At 41.8% G+C, this 13,549-nt stretch overlaps 1 protein-coding gene across 3 annotated transcripts in view; it reads right to left on the bottom strand.

Moving 5' to 3' along the window:
• SNRNP48 (small nuclear ribonucleoprotein U11/U12 subunit 48) overlaps positions 1-13,549 on the bottom strand; it is a 578,580-nt gene that overhangs the window by 555,818 nt on the left and 9,213 nt on the right. Inside the window, exons 5-9 of one of the 3 annotated variants that reach the window (XR_009521003.1) lie at positions 12,779-12,967; positions 12,198-12,319; positions 10,275-10,363; positions 9,795-9,959; positions 6,464-6,882 (exon numbers count right to left, since the gene is read on the bottom strand). Coding sequence is in view for 2 of the 3 variants with exons in the window: in XM_060023681.1 (XP_059879664.1) it covers positions 6,834-6,882; positions 9,795-9,959; positions 10,275-10,363; positions 12,198-12,319; positions 12,779-12,967 (614 nt within the window). In the remaining variant the exon portion in view is untranslated. Of the gene's footprint in view, positions 1-5,554; positions 6,883-9,794; positions 9,960-10,274; positions 10,364-12,197; positions 12,320-12,778; positions 12,968-13,549 lie in introns of those variants that run through there. The other 2 variants (XM_060023681.1, XM_060023682.1) reach the window with 2 other exon arrangements.

Here is a 13,549-nt window from a genome sequence, read left to right as displayed (position 1 = left end):
CATTCTTTTAGAAAAGAGAACAAAACCGAGGCTTTCTGATCAGGGTGGGCAAATTATTTTACGTAAAGTGGCAGACAGTACACATTTTAGGCTTTGGAGACCACAGCATCTCAGCCGCAACTACTCAGCTCTGCCCTTGTAGCTCCAACCCGGTCACAGACAATATGTAAACAAATGGGCAAGACTGTGCTCTAAGAAACATTTTTTATAAGTGCTGAAACTTGGATTTGATATGATTTTCATGTGTCATGAAATAGTATTCTTCTTTTGATTTTGTTGTTTTTTTTTTTTGCCCAACCATTTAAAAATGTAAAAACCATTCTTAACTCAGCAGCTGAGCAAAAACAGGTGGCCAGCTGGACTTGACCTGTGGACCGTAGCTTGCCAACCCCTGCTTTAGAGTATAGTAGATTCAGTATGGAAAACTAAAGAAGCCTCTAATACTCCCTCAAATCTGTAAGTGTGTCATTTCAACAGCAGGGTCAAGAGAAGCAATATTTATGAGTATTCAGAAAAGGGATTGGGAATAAGAGTTAGGAAGCTTGGATTCTAGACCAGGTTCTGCTATGCACCAGCTAGTGCTATGGATTGAATTGTGTCCTCTCCAAAATGCATATGTTGAAACCCTAGCCCCCAGTGTGACTGTATTTGGAGATAAGGCCTATAAGGAGGTAATTAAGGATAAATGAGGTCATAAGGGTGGGGCTCTGATCTGATAGGATTAGTGTCCTTATAAGAAGAGGCATACATAGAGGTGGTGTTTTAAGGTTTCCATAAAAAGTGAGAGCTGGAGTAACCAGGGAAGATTTCCAGGTGGGACTGAAAGGATGAACACGATTTCCTTTAAAGGAAAGAAGAAATTTAAGTCAGGAGGAAATGAATCGAATGTATTGGTGAAAAAGTCAAGAGGCCGGGGCTTCCCTGGTGGCGCAGTGGTTGAGAATCTGCCTGCCAATGCAGGGAACACGGGTTCAATCCCTGGTCCGGGAAGAACCCACATGCCGTGGAGCAACTAAGCCCGTGTGCCACAACTACTGAACGTGCGCTCTAGAGCCCACGAGCCACAGCTACTGAGCCCGTGTGCCACAACTACTGAAGCCCGCGCGCCACAACTACTGAAGCCCGTGCGCCTAGAGCCCGTGCTCTGCAACGAGAAGCCACCGCAATGAGAAGCCCGCGCACCGCAACGAAGAGTAGCCCCCGCTCGCCACAACTAGAGAGAAAGCCCACGTGCAGCAACCAAGACCCAACACAGCCAAAAATAAAAATAAAAAATAAATTAAAAAAAAAAACAAAAAAACCCCACACACGTGCTTTAAACTGCCTTACAGAGTCAAAGAAGAACCCAGAGTCCTTCCAGATGGAAAACAGTGAGACAGGAAAGCCTGCCATGACTTGTTAATAGGAAAGTCTCAGTGTTAAGTTCCTTCCCTGAAGGAAACTGGAATTGCTGTTAATTTTCTTAACAGTGTCTTCTGAGGAGCAAAAGTTTAATTTGATAAAATCCAACCGAGGGATTTTCTCTTTTATGGTTTATGCTTTCTGTGTCCTATTTAAGAAATCTTTGCCTAACCAAAGGTCACAGAGAATTTCTGCTACGTTCTCTCTTAGAAATTTTATACTTTAGTTCTTACATGTAAGTTTACGGTTCACTTCAGACTGTTTGTATATCGCTGAAGGTAGAAGCCAAGGTTCACTGTGCTCCATGTGGATGTCCTGTTGTCCCAGCACCGTTTGCTGGTAGAACTACCCTTTCCTCGTTCAATTACCTCAGTGGCTTGTCGAAAACCAACTGATCACATATCTGTGTATCTGTTTCTAGATTTTTTTTTTCTGTTCTATTCATCGACATGGCTACCCTGGTGCCAGTACCACTCGGTTTTAGTTACTGTAACTTTGTAATAAATCTTGAAATCAAGTAGTATAAGTGTTCCAACTTTATTCTTTTTCCTCCCTAAACTGTTCTCTTTCAGATCCACTGCATGTCCATATAAATTTTTAAGTCAATTTCTATCAAAAAAAAAATCCTGCTGGCATACTACAACATTGGGTGAACTTTGAGGTGAAGCGTGCCAGCTAAAGATTGGTACTTGCCGTCTGCCTCTACGAGGATTCGGTCACAAGCAACTGCAGCCACTGACCTTCAACACGCCCTGAAAGGAGTTCAGGGTGGAGATCAGGAATGAGGCCCTCTGTGCTCCGAGAAAAACTGGCAGAACAGGCCTTCAGATAGATATTTTCAGAAGATTTTATGAGCCCACTTCTTGCATTTCCTCATATTTGGAAAAGCACTGAAGTCATTCATGGTGACATCTGCTCCTCGTGACCAGCAGCCAGCATCTGCCAACATATGTGACTGCACAGAGTCCCCTTCACTGAAATCACATATAACGCTGACCTGTCCCCCTACCTTTTTGGAGCAGTTTCTCAGAGCTATCTGAGATGCTCTCAGGCTATAGTCTTCATTTTGCCCCGAATAAAACTTAACGCACAACTCTCATGAGATTTTTTTGTCGACAAATAAGCCAAACACAAAAGGACAAACATTGCATGGTTCCACTTATGTGAGGTCCCTGGAATAGTCAGATTCATAGCGAGGGAAAGGAGAATGATAGTTGCCAGGGGCTGGGGTGGGGAGGGATGGGGAGGGATGGGGAGTGTTTAATGGAGACAGAGTCTCAGTTTGGGAAGCTGGAAAAGTTCTAGTGATGGACAGAGGTGACGGTTGCACAACAATGTGAATGTACTTACTGTCACTGAACTGTGCACTTAACACTGTTTAAAATGATGTATTTTATGTTATGTATATTTTATCAGTTTTTAAAATGCATTATGCTTTCAAGAAAGAAAAAAAAAAAAGCCTGCTGGGAATGTACCGCAATTGCATTGAAAGTTGTTCAATCTAGAGAGAACGGGTACCTTAAACATGTTATCTTCTCATCTGTGAGCATGGTGCTGTTACCAAACCAGGTTTGTTTGCCCGACACGCAGCCAGCCAAACGCTGAGATGCTGAGGTCTGCAGTGGAGAAGAGGTTTATTCACGAGGGGCCGGGAGAACAATTCAAATCCACCTCCCCGAAGGCCAGGGCTTGGGATACTTACAGGATAAAGCTGAGGCACGGGGAGCGTGGGAAAGGTGACTGGCAAGAAGAAAAAGGTGAGGTCATCGTGGTTATGCGCAGGCGCCACTAAGCTACAGGCTTCTCCATGGGACTCACTCAGAAAACTGCAGCATCTACACGCTCCAAGGGTGGAGTTTTCAGCTCTTTGACGTCAGAAGGTCACCGATTGGACATTCACCCAAGTCCAGCTGGAGGGTCTCAAAGGTCCCAACCCATCTTAACCAGCTCAAACTTGAATTGGACGCAGCTGACGCCAAGTTCCTGAAAACCAACTCGGGCAGACATCTTACTGCCCAGGCTACTTGATGCTTGGAAGGCAGGGAGTTTTTCTTAAAGTTAAAGCCAGCTTGATCAGTGAAGGCAGTTACAGTTCATTATTTATTAAGCAAGCTACAGTTTAATGGGTCTAACTGATGACTACCCTCAGTTGCAGCACCTCTTCATTTATGTCTTTAATTTCTCTCACGAAGATTTGTGGTTTTCAGCATGCAGGTCTCACACACTTTATTAAATTTCATCCTATGTATTTTATGCTTATTGATGCTATTTCCAATTTTCATTACTAGCATATAAAAGTTATAATAGATTTTTATGAATTGACCTTGCTAAATTTATGAGTTCCAGTAGGGTTTTTTTTTGGGTAAATGTCTACATAGGTGATTATGTCATCTGTGAATTTAGACAATTATTACTTCATCCTTTCCAATCTGTACACATTTTCTTTCTATTGCATTATTGTACCAGTTAGGACCTCAGTACAATGTTGAATAGAAGTGGCAAGAGCAGACATCTTTGCCTTGCACCCAGTCATAGGAAAAATTATTCAATCCTTCACTTTAAAACATCTACAATGTTTTGTAGATGTCCCTTTGCAAGGTGAGGCAGTTCCCTTCCATTTCTAGTTTGCCGAGAGTGTTTTGTGTTTTTTAAGCCCTAAATAGGTCTTGAACTTTATCATGTTTTCTCTGCATCTATGGAGGGTCATAGGGTTTTTCTTTAGCACATCAATATGGTAAATTACATTGACCTAGGTATGTTTCTTCTTGAGTAAACTTAGGTAATTTGTGCATTTCAAGGAATTTACCCATTTCATCTAAATTGTTGAATTTACTGGCGTGATATTCCCTTTCTATCATTTTAAAGTCTGTAGAATCTTTAGCAACACCTCCACATTCATTCTTGATACTAATTATTTTTTTCCTCCTGGCCAGAGTCATCTGCCCAGAGGCTTATCAAGTTTATTCACCTTTCTGAAAAACTAGTTTTTGGTTTCTTTCACTCTATTGCTTTCCAGTTTCCTATTTCCCTGATTTATGTTCTTTATTGTTTTCTTCCTTCTGCTTAATGTGGGCTTAATTCAATCTCTTTTTCTATCTAAGTTGACTCAAGAAGAAACAGATACCTTGAAATAGATTCAGTATATTAAATTCATAGATAAAAACCTTCCCACAAAGAACACTCCAGTCCCAGATGGCTTCACTGGTAAATTCTACCAAATACCTTTTAAAAAGGAATAGTATCAATTATTCACAATTCCAGATAAAAAAAGAGGAAGGAAACTTTCCCAGCCATCATTATCTTGATACCAAAACCCAGACAGACATTACAAGTAAACTACAGACCGATATACCTCATGAACGGAGACACCTTAACAAAAATTTGGCAAATTTTTGCAAATAAGTGAATCTAGCAAGGCATTAAAGAAACACTATCCTATTTTTCCCGATCCCACCACCCTATTCCTTTCCCCTTCTCCCTCTCCTACTAAAAGCCCAAGTCCATCTTCTAGTTAGTAAAGTCATTGAAATCATAATGAAAAACAATATTATAAATTGAGTTATACTATATGAAACGGCTGATCATTCCAATGGATTTGACCTACAAAGGCAGCAATGTCACACGGCTCAACATTATGGTAACTCCGAAGTCCTTGTTTTTAAGACTTTTCAATCTGAATTTTATATACTTAGAAATTAAGTACAACGGCACTAATAGGGCTTCATACTGGCAAGCGACCCGCTGATTCTCACCTTATAAATTGGAGAGCTTCTTCCACACCTGAACCTAGCAGCCAATCTGATCTAAAACCAGTCAACCTTTCTGGCGTTGTCAGTTACTTACTCACGTAATCAAGGTTTCCTTTCTATTTGGAACCCACCTTGGAATCCTTCACCTGGGTTTCGCAGATACTGCTCTTCAGACATGAGATGTTTAACATTTAATGCCAAAGTTTCAACTGAACAATCTGGCATACAATAGACTATACTATACTACTAGCAACGAGAAGGAACAGACTACTGACACACACAGCATGGATCAGTCTGTGAAGAGGCAAGTACTGTGTTGTAGCATTCCACTTACATGAATTCTAGAAAAGATGTATCTAATCAACAGGAACAAAAAGAAGATCTGTGGTTGTTTAGGGCTGGTGGTAGAGAAACTGATTGGGAAAAGGGGTATAAGGGAACTTCTGAGGGAGAAGGAAATGTTCTCTGTCTTGACTGAGATGAAGGATACATGGTGTGGGGGGGTATCAGTTTGTCAAAACTCAATGAAATGTACACTTAAAATGAATGTATTTTACTGTATGTAAACAGTACCTCAATCAACTTTATTTACAAAAAACAAAACGACAGTATATTTTTAATTAACAAGTGAAACATATATACTACCTTATTTTTTAAAAATTAATGCATAATGAATAAAGCTAAAGTTCCCTTTGACCACCCTCCCAATCCTGGTTTCCATCCTTTCTCTCTCCCATTTATACCTCCTCCCTCAAATAATCACTGATGGGAGTTTGGGATGAGTTCTTCTGAACCTTTAGAAGTATATTTACATATATATACAGCCAGAGAAGATGTACAGTATTGTTTTGTACATAGATATAACTTGTACATATGTTTCTGAAACTTGTTTATTTTCATTTAGCATGTCTCTGAGATCTAGTCATGATAATACAGCTTATTTCTTTAAGTCCAATATAGTAATCTATCATGACTACACCACATTTTATTTAGCCAGGCCTTTCCCCTTTTGATGAATATTTGGGTTGTTTTTCCCTTTTACAGTTCACCCGTGGTTACCCCCTGGGGTGGCCACAGGGATCACAGGTGGTGCTCCAAGCATTCTTTAGCCTTATCTGTAAGGTTTTTCTTTTTCTTTCTTTTTTTTTTTGCGGTACGCGGGCCTCTCACTGCTGTGGCCTCTCCCGTTGCGGAGTACAGGCTCCGGACGCGCAGGCTCAGCGGCCGTGGCTCACGGGCCCAGCCGCTCTGCGGCATGTGGGATCTTCCCGGACCAGGGCACGAACCCGTGTCCCCTCCACTGGCAGGCGGACTCTCAACCACTGCGCCACCAGGGAAGCCCAAGGTTTAATTTTTTACAGTAAGAATGCATTTATGTATTAGTTATGTAGTTTAAATATTCACTTTAATTAAAGAATTTTCTGATACATAAATTATCAAAAAAAGAATGAAACAAAATCAGTAATAGGAGGCAATCATCCATTAAAATATAAGGAAAACAAATTTCTAGGGCATAATCAATGTACTCATGGTTTGGGATGTAAGTATTGGTTGAAAAATAATGATCTGAGCACTGAACAGTTCATATAAGCACATTCTCCTACTCAAAGCAATTATGATAAAAACATCAGCATACTGGTTACCATGGCATAAGCATAATTAATACACGCACAAATACTTCGTTTATATTTTTTGCTTTCTTCTTTTATGACTATGATGTCTTTCCCCATCCCTGAAATGAAAGGGGTGAAAAAAAAATTATAAATGACAGGCACTTTAATATCAAAGCTTTAAAATAATAATTCACAGTAATATACTGACATCAGATATAAACCAGAACAAGTTAAAACATGCCCTTAAAACTGATCAGTGACTTTTTTTCGGAGTAGATATAAAAAATGCATCATTAAAACTACAGGGCAAAATTGAGATGGGGATAAGGAAAACGGATTCTTTACCTGCGCTTTGGAGTTACACTTTAAAATTAACTCTGACTATATGTACCCAGTCGACGACCTGAGAATTCATTGCAAACAGGATGCTGGAGTCATAGGAGTTCAGATGTCTGATCTACTCACCCTGGCCCCCATCTCAGCTCCCACAATTCATTCCCTCTCAAGGGTGGCCCTCAAAGACTATCCTAGTGAGAAGTGTTTCCTGCTAATACTCAGTTTATCCTCTCTAAAGGAAGATTACTCATGTTTAGATTTTGAGGTTATCTAACATCTGTAAGTCAATAGGGACTGACTGGACATGTCAAAAATTACTTAAGTGGAAGAAGCACTGACAACCAGAAGAAGTAAGACAGCACAATTTCTGATAGCTAATCAAGAGTTAACGTGTGCAGGGGCTTCCCTGGTGGCACAGTGGTCAAGAATCCGCCTGCCAATGCAGGGCACATGGGTTCGAGCCCTGGTCCGGGAAGATCCCACATGCCGCGGAGCAGCTACACCTGTGTGCCACAACTACTGAACCTGTGCTCTAGAGCCCGCGAGCCACAACTTCTGAGCCCGCACAACTACTAAAGCCCGTGCGCCTGGAACCCGTGTTCTGCAACAAGCCACCGCAGTGAGAAGCCTGCGCGCTGCAATGAAGAGTAGCCCCCGCTCGCCGCAACTAGAGAAAGCCTGCTCGCAGCAACAAAGACGCAATGCAGCCAAAAATAAATAAATAAAATAAATATATTAAAAAAAAAAGTTAACGTGTGCATAATTATCACAGATTATCATGCATTAAATGAATCAAAAGGGTTTACTAAGCAAATATTTCATTTTTATAAGAGGACTAAAATCATAGCTAGCTTTAACTCTATGAACTGAATGATAATAAGATGAGCATAATTATTAAACCAGTAAGTCTTACTAATATCCTGATCGCCACTGGCCCTGGAGAGGTGTCACTTAAAAGCCTACTGCTAGGGCTTCCCTGGTGGCGCAGTGGTTGAGAGTCCGCCTGCCAAGGCAGGGGACACGGGTTCGTGCCCTGGTCTGGGAGGATCCCACATGCCGCGGAGCGGCTGGGCCCGTGAGCCATGGCCACTGAGCCTGCGCGTCCAGAACCTGTGCTCCGCAACGGGAGAGACCACAACAGTGAGAGGCCTGCGTAACGCAAAAAAAAAAAAAAAAAAAAAAAAGCCTATTGCTAGACAAGCACTGTGCAAATAATACTAAATAAGACATGGACCTGCTTTCAATGAGCTCAGTCTAGTAGGGAGAGAAATAACTTACGTTCAATAAAAAGTAGGTGCTGGGTAGAGTGGTAACAAAATGAGAAAGATCAGCTCTGTCTGAATGAGTGAAAAAGGCTTCATGGACATGACTAAGCTGGGTCTTAAAGGATGAGTTTACCGAAGGCTTAAAGGACTCCCCAGTGGCGCAGTGGGTAAGACTCCGCACTCCCAATGCAGGGGGGCCCGGGTTCGGTCCCTGGTCAGGGAACTAGATCCCATGTGCATGCCGCCACTAAGAGTTCGCATGGCAGCGAGCTGCAACTAAGGAGCCCACATGCCGAAACTAAGACTCAGTGCTACCAAACAAATACATAAATAAATAGTCAACAACAACAACAACCACCAGGCAGCAGAACACGAGGTGGAAAGGCATGGACGAGGCCCAGTGCGGGTGGGGAGTTGTGAGGAATCCGGGCTGGCCAGACCAGAAGTTGTGTAGTTCATGGGGCAGGGGCAAATACAAGGTAGGTAGGCAGGCGCCCTGCTCCAGGAGGTCTCGAGAGCTGTTCCGAAGAACGTGAACTCTACCACTGAGGAGTTTTAAGAGGTGCAAGCCCACTCTGGCAGCAGGGCGGGGATGGATCCATGTGGGACAAGCCTACAGAGAGAACAATGAGGAGCACAGCCATCGTTTCCCAGACGACAGCCTTAAGGACAGAGAGAGGAGGCGAGTGTGAGGCATCTTCACACAAAACTGATGACTAGGACCAGATGGTAAGGAGTAAAAGGGAGCTTCTAGCATGAGTCCTCGACTGCTGGCTTAGGTGAACAGATGATGGCCGTCCATTAACCAGGACAGGAGTACTGGCGGAAGAGGAGCAGACCAAGAAAAAGTCAAGTTCAGGCGTAGACCTGACAAATTTGAGATCCACGTAGATGCCCAGTAAGCAGCTGGATACAGGAACAGACCTCGGACGATCTGAATTCACTATTTCAGTATTACTTTATATCTCCGCAGCTTTCAGAATTTTATCAGGAATACCAACAAGGGCAAAACTGACTGCCATTAAAGCTTAGACCTTCTCTCTGACTTCATAACATCCTTTATCTGATGAATTAGCAAGAGAAAGAAAGGATGAGAAAGAGAAACAAGAAAGGGAGGGAGGGACACAGAAAGGACTGAAGAAAGATCTAGGCAAACACCTTTTTAACATGGTTAACTTTCTACCTAGACATTACTTTCCCATCTCCTGGTGAGGAAACAAGTAATTTAAAAAGGGAAACCGTACCAATCAGGCAGGTAGAGCTGTGGATATTTGAACTGAAACAGGATGAATGTTAAGAATCATCAATTGTTTACTCTCCTCACCTTAATTTACTTACAAGCCATGTCCTCAGCATGGCCTATGACAGAAGGGCCTTTTGCTTCTCAAGCATCAACAATTCCACAGCGAATGACGCAGTGCCGGGCTTACCTCTCTTTCCTTCTTCTTGAGTCCCAGTGTTTGTCCTTCTCTTTGTTTCTTTTGCGTTTATGCGGGCTCCTACTCCGATCCCTTCTATGTCGTGAACACTCCGCATCCAGATAGCTTCCCCCAGACTGCCGTGAGTCTACTGAAGCCGACCGCCTTTCTTCATTCCTGAAACAGAAAGAACATTAAACAGTTTTAACTATGGTCTCCAGTACAGACCAGCCTAAAGCTCCATATTCTGTATCAGACCAGTGCCAGACAGAGACTAAATACGTATAACCCTGCACTCCAGATAAGAGGGCGGGCAAAGAAACGTAGCTCTTAATGGCATGTTTCACAACTGTGGTAAAATCAAGAACAGTAAGCGTTCTGATGAATCACAGCATGCTACTAATGGTCTTGGAGGTGCTAAAGTTCAGTTGAACGATTACGGGTGACAGAATAAAAACAGAACTATTTTCACCAGCTGACGCACTGACGTACTTCTCCGCATCATCCTCTGCATTCTCCTGCTCCTCCTGCCACTGGCTGCAGAGTTCCTCCATGTGCACGTTGATCACATCCCGAATCACCTACAGAGAGTTAAGTACCGAATTTCAGATAACAGAGCTACTCAGGGACTTCCCTGGTGGCGCGGTGGTTAAGAATCCGCCTGCCAATGCAGGGGAAACGGGTTCCAGCCCTGGTCCGGGAAAGTCCCACATGCCGCGGAGCAACTAAGCCCGTGCACCACAACTACTGAGCCTGTGCTCTAGAGCTCGCGAGCCACAACTATTGAGCCCACGTGCCACAATTACTGAAGCCCATGCACCCAGAGCCCATGCTCCGCAACAAGAGAAGCCACCGCAGTGAGAAGCCCTGTGCACCGCAACGAAGAGTAGCCCCTGCTCGCCGCAACCAGAGAAAGCCCGTGCGTAGCTACGAAGACCCAACGCAGCCAAAAATTAAATAAATAAATTTATTTAAAAAAAAAAGTTAACCATAAAATTGTAAAGAGCACTTAGCAACGACACTGATACTTGAGTTCAAGGTTATGAGACCAGAGAAGAAACAAGTGTTGAACCACCAAGGATTTGAGGGACTGTAAGACTCACTAGGGCGATGCCCGAGTAAGGTAAGTCTAAAACATGTACTTTAATTGTAAAAAGCACAGCATAAAACCAAGTGCTAAGCTGTCGGTACAGAGCATGAGTGCAGTAAGCCAGCAGATGGCTCAGAGCCATCAACACCTCATGGAAACAGTGAGTGGGCATCAAGTTTCTAAACAGCAAAACAAAAGGCACCACAGATGAGACTACGTGTATTAGGATACTGAGGTAAGAATAAATACGTGTGGTCAGACACACTTTAACAGACATGCTTGACTAAAACAGAAGAAAACGCTTGGTAAAATGAGGCCAGATTATGGAAGGTCTCTGGAATCATAAAAGGAAGGAAGAAATAACATGGGAACAATTAGAGATTCAATGAGGAAATTATTTACAGTGTTTAGGCAAGGTGATTCGTGTACCAAAAATTCATCAACTCTACCCACTAAATGACATCTGAAAATAAGTCTAGATATATACATCAAGAGGTTAATGTACTTAAATTTTATAATATACATAAAATTATTTTATAATATAAATTACAAATAATTTATACCAAGACATTTCTTAAGCCCAAATGTTTAGTAAAGTACATAAACGCACACTAAAATTTCTGCCAAAAAAGATATTCACTGAACAATTTCTTTGTCCATAAGCATTATTTCAATTACTTCTCACAATAACCCTGCAGTCTGTATTACTATAAAATGAAAAACTCTGAATCTTGAAAAGCTCAAATAATTTGCCCAAGTCAAAGAGCCAATGATAAATTGCAGAATCAAAACTCAAGCGCAGGTCTGTCTAAAGCCAAAATCTATGTCCTCATCGTGATGTAATACCACTTTCTCAAGAGCAGTGTTTTTGTTAGACCGCACAACCTTTTCTTTTCTTTCCTTTCTTTTTTTGGTACACGGGCCTCCTACTGTTGTGGCCTCTCTCGTTGCGGAGCACAGGCTCCGGACGCGCAGGCTCAGCGCCCATGGTTCACGGGCCCAGCCGCTCTGTGGCATGTGGGATCCTCCCGGACTGGGACACAAACCCTTGTCCCCTGAATCGGCAGGCGGACTCTCAACCACTGTGCCACCAGGGAAGCCCTGCACAACCTCTTTATAGAAGGGCTTTGTACCCTGAAAAGCCTTTGTCTGGTAAAGGGTGGGTCTGAGAGTGATGGAGCAAATACAAAGCAGGTGTGGCCACCGTGGAGCCACGTCCACTCAGAAAACCTCTAAGGAACTGTGGAGATCCACGGGGCAGAGGATAAGTATCTAAGGGAAATCTCTGTGTTCGACAAAGCTCCATAAAATTATGCCACACATACCTCAGTATATGACTTCTTGGTTATGTGAACATTCTTAGCTCTATAGGACTGGCGTCTTCTTTTATAATCTCTCACTTCTGCCAGGATTTCAAGGTAAGATTTTGGACTTTTTCGACTATTATCTAATAAAAGAACAAAATAAAATTATTACATCCTCAGAAGCTATAAATTCTTCTGAATTAGTGGGAAGGCACACCATAATCATCCGACATCTCAACATGCTTTAATGTACTGTGATAATACAGCACTCAAAAATACTCTGAAAACTCTGTTATATAAGTGGACTGAGGTTTATATCACTCCTTTTCTCTAACCATTAATTGAACATAACAGTGCTTAGGTACAGAGATTAAAGTAACAGCCCAGCTCAAGGAACATTCTTACAGAAGTAAGGTATGCTTAATGTAACAATCAGAGAGCAAAATTTCAAGTACTAAGTAAACATCTTAATATATATGTGAATGACAGATGATACAAAACCATCCTATTCCAACTCAAAGTGGCCTGACAAGTCATCTTAGTAACACTCAAAGGATGGAATGACAATTAAGAAATAGAAAACTATGATATTCGTCTCAAACCTTGATTGACTTTGGCAGCCAAGTCTACAAAGAGATCGCTGTCATTTTCAATAATTTGAGAATCTGACCGTTTTTTCTTTGTCTCCTCGATTACAAAATCATAGAGGGCAAGACGATCGGCTTGGGTTAGATCACAAACAAACCGTTTGTGATTCAGAGGAACTTCAACAGGCAATGAAGAATACAACCCTAGAGTAAAAATAAAATCACAAGGATAAACAATACATGAAGCTTTGTGGATTTATGATCTACTATACTTATCTTTAAACATGCGCTGTAATAATGCAACATTAAATTAACACAAGCAATCTGTTTTCATAGTAATCCCTAAACATACAAAACATCAATCTGTGTGATAACGGTCAACAGTGACTCTATCCTGAATGCTACATCCACAGAATGTTTGCTGTTGTGGACGTTTGCTATTCTTTCCAACAATGTTAAGACAGATCCCATGAAGGCAGGCAGTAATAACCATGAGACAATTTGCTAAGAAAAAAAACCTTTAAAAGGCTACCCATACTGTAAAGGTAGATATTAACTTTCTTTCTGTCTATATGCTTTTCCCCATAAAAGCTGGGAAAAAAATGTTTTTAATAGGTAATACACATTACAGTCCCTTTGAAGATAAATTATAGAAATATGAAAAATGTGTAAAAAATATCATTTTTTATGAGAGACATCAAGCTAGATGTTCCATAGTCAAAATGCATCCCATTTGTGCAATGACTTAGAGCTAGGGACCAAGAAACAGTTAAGTAGCAGAAATCC

The sequence above is a fragment of the Delphinus delphis genome, chromosome 10 (genome assembly GCF_949987515.2).
Source record: "Delphinus delphis chromosome 10, mDelDel1.2, whole genome shotgun sequence".
In the NCBI taxonomy this organism is placed as follows: Eukaryota; Metazoa; Chordata; class Mammalia; order Artiodactyla; family Delphinidae; genus Delphinus; species Delphinus delphis.
The sequence above is the reverse complement of the archived record's forward strand: the minus strand, read 5'-3'. Positions and strand labels throughout refer to the sequence as shown.